Below are 2,966 nucleotides of genomic sequence, written 5' to 3'. Positions count from 1 at the left end.
GGGAGAGTTCACAGAGCGGTGGGTGGCGCTTTCCGGGAGCAGTGAGGAGACTTAAGCACGCAGAAGGGGGCGGCTGGGAAGGCGAGTGCACACAGACCCCCAGGTCTACCCGGGCTCAGGTGCTGGGCACAAGACTCATTGATTCTAGCTCAGGACCCTCAGCACTCGGGGACACTCCTGGGGGTGGGGGTGGGGGGAAGCGCTCTCCCTGCCAGGGAGTCACTTAACCAGTTCACAACCAGCACTCCTATTTCAGCTGAGGTCCTTATCCGAACCTTTTTGAAGGAGCTGTTCAGAAATGGAAGGCCTGTTGTTCATGATGAGTCCATAAGCGCTGAAGTGATCCTGCTTTCTTCCTCCGTGGTTATTCTTCCTCTCTTCAATACACACGAGTCTTTCTCCCTTCCCTCTGCTCAGCAATAGTCACATTTGCTTGTTTCAGCAGCTCCTCTTATTTCTTCCTTTTGCATACCAAGATCAGGGCTGACTGTCTCAGCCCCTCCTGATTTATCCGCTCCTTTCTGACCTGAATTCTGTGTTCTACTTAACCTAAACCTAAAGTCTGAGCAGGGTTTGTTTTTTTCCTCACCACGGACCTTGGCATGCTGTCGGTCTTCTAGCATGTGTGAATGGTTGGCACATACAGTTTGCAGCGTAGAACCTCAAGCTACCTGCAGAAGTCCTCTGTGAGTGCAAGGCAAGAGTAAGAGCAGGTGTGCTTGAGAGGAGCAAGACCAAGTGTGGAACTGTGACCAGCTTGGAGCGCACTTGACCAGCAAATGGAGGAACTTCCATAGAGAAACTCATCAGCCTGGGTTTCTTGCCCTTTGTGTCTGGCACCTTTAAAATTATGCAAGTGTGGTTTCTGCCCCAAGGGCCAGGTCTGTTTCTTTAAACAGAGAGACCTGGATTCTTCCCTCAACCCCAACTAAGGCCTCAGGCTTGACAGTTTGGTCCTGAAGCAAGGTAGCTGGCAGTGACCTCCTCAGGCTTCCAAATTTTGAGCCCGACCACCTCTGTCTTCACCACGCACCTGACTGCCATACCTGGCCTGTTCGCCAAGGGTCTATGCACGTGCTCCCCTCTCTGAGGAGCTGTTTCTGCCTCACGGGAAATGTCGAGCTCTGTATTGCCTTCTGATGTTGGTTTGCCCTTGTGTTTTTTCTTTTTTGCTGCAGGAAAGCAATCTCCCGGGCAGGCCTCCAGCACCTTGCTCCGGCACACCCCCTCAGCCTTCCCGTGGCCAACGGTCCTGCGAAGGAGCCCAGAGCGACTCTGGACTGGAGTGTAGGTGTCGGTTTATTCATTTAAACATGATTCAATTGCATGTGTGTTTTCCTCACTTGCAGGCGAGACTGACTCAGTGATTTCCATGTTGTTTGCTGGCCGGCTTCCAGAGCAGGCCTTCACGCCCGTGCGAACCCAGACACACAGGTCCTCTCTGAAGGGAAATATGGGGAAGTTTAAAATAAAATCTCATGAGTTGCTTGATGTGTGACAGTCCGGGCTTGTGGCTGTGAGGCAGTCTGTGCTTGGGTTCCTTGGCTCCTGCCTTGAGGACAGAGAGCCTGCCCTTAGCTACACCCTGGAGCGAAGGGTGATTTCCTCGGCCCAAAACAGTGTTTCTGTAATTAAAAATAAGTAAATGTCTACACACAGAGATGCAGAAAGTCAAAGAGGGACAGGCATGGGCCAGTGGTTAAGAGTGGGTTATGAACTGGGAACCCCAGAAGGTTAGTTTGGTGTTCCCTGTGGCTCTAAACCAGCAGGACCCCACGTGAGACACGACAGGTGAACTCATCTCGGTAGAGTGTTTCTACCCCATCAGATGTGGGAGCTGAGGCTGAAAATCATCAAGTGACTGGAGAGGCCTTCCTCTCTCTGCCGTCTCCAGTCACTTGATGATTTTCAGCCTCGGCACCCACATCTGATGGGGACAATTTGGTCCTCCCCAAAGGGGGACTTGGTGGCTGTGCTTAGCCTCAAGTATGGCAGGTGGCAGTCCCTCATCAGCCTCGCCCGTGAACGTTGTCAGCTCACAGGCTTATTTCTTCAGCGGTCAAGGAGTCGGCTGCCGCGTCCCTCAGCCAGACATTGCTCGAGAACCTGTCCTGCTCTGGCAGCTATATATTGACCGCGTGGTTCTGAGGTGGGGGAGATACAGTTTTTGCTTTCTAGAAGCTTCAAGTCCAGCGGATGGAGAAGAAACCACCAGGTAAGCCATAGAGTGCTGTCTCCTGCAGTCGGCTCGAGAGAGCCCCTCCGGGTGTGCAGGAGGGCAGCTGCCCTATTTGGAGTTGCAAGTCGTTCTCAGAAAATGTTTTTCAAAAGAAATGTCCTGCCGGAGCCAACTGGAAGGTATTATTTTCTGACTCCCGTAGAGAAGTATGTGTTCTGATATTTCTCAAAATGGTATTTTTGGCTGATGGTGAAGCCTGCAGTACTTATTAGAGGAAAAGCAAACAGGACCCAACGCAGGCAGGTTCCTGCTTGTGGTTCTTCTTCCTCCCTCTCGCTGCGCTTTCCCAGCAGGGCACCCTGTTTAGATTATGGGGGGCTTCCCTGGTGAGGGAAGGGTGTACGTCTCCACATAATGAAGCTCTCCACGGCCATTGCAGCATGAGTTCGATCCCCGGCCCTGGAGCTGACCCACATGGCGCAACGGACCTCGCCTGACCCGCCCGCCACTCCCCTCAGCGGTGTGTTTCAGTCCATCGGCCTGTTCTGCTCCCTGCTCTTCCTTGTAAATCCTTTTACCCCCTGCATCTCTGGCCTGCACCCCAGCTTTTATATGCGTAAATAAATAAACCTTAAAAAAAAGATGATGGGCTGGCAGGAGACATTTTGGGGACGTTTTGTTATAGGGCACCTCAATTCAGAGAGAGGCACCCCTGAAGCCCCAAAACCTGCCTGCTCTAAGTGGGTTCTGCCATCCGCCGCAACAAGACAAAACATATAAAGCTTTA

At 52.3% G+C, this 2,966-nt stretch overlaps 1 protein-coding gene across 5 annotated transcripts in view; it reads left to right on the top strand.

The window, feature by feature from the left end:
• DGKI (diacylglycerol kinase, iota) overlaps window positions 1-2,966 on the top strand; it is a 276,637-nt gene that overhangs the window by 44,036 nt on the left and 229,635 nt on the right. For all 5 annotated transcript variants that reach the window (XM_012720852.1, XM_012720854.1, XM_012720853.1 and 2 more), the window contains exon 2: window positions 1,179-1,287. In XM_012720852.1, the coding sequence (XP_012576306.1) occupies window positions 1,179-1,287 (109 nt within the window). The remainder of the gene's footprint in view (window positions 1-1,178; window positions 1,288-2,966) is intronic.

This window comes from Condylura cristata, unplaced genomic scaffold (genome assembly GCF_000260355.1).
Source record: "Condylura cristata isolate star-nosed mole 26May11 unplaced genomic scaffold, ConCri1.0 scaffold00005, whole genome shotgun sequence".
In the NCBI taxonomy this organism is placed as follows: domain Eukaryota; kingdom Metazoa; phylum Chordata; class Mammalia; order Eulipotyphla; family Talpidae; genus Condylura; species Condylura cristata.
Note: the sequence above shows the minus strand (reverse complement) of the source record. Positions and strands in the feature narration are given on the sequence as shown.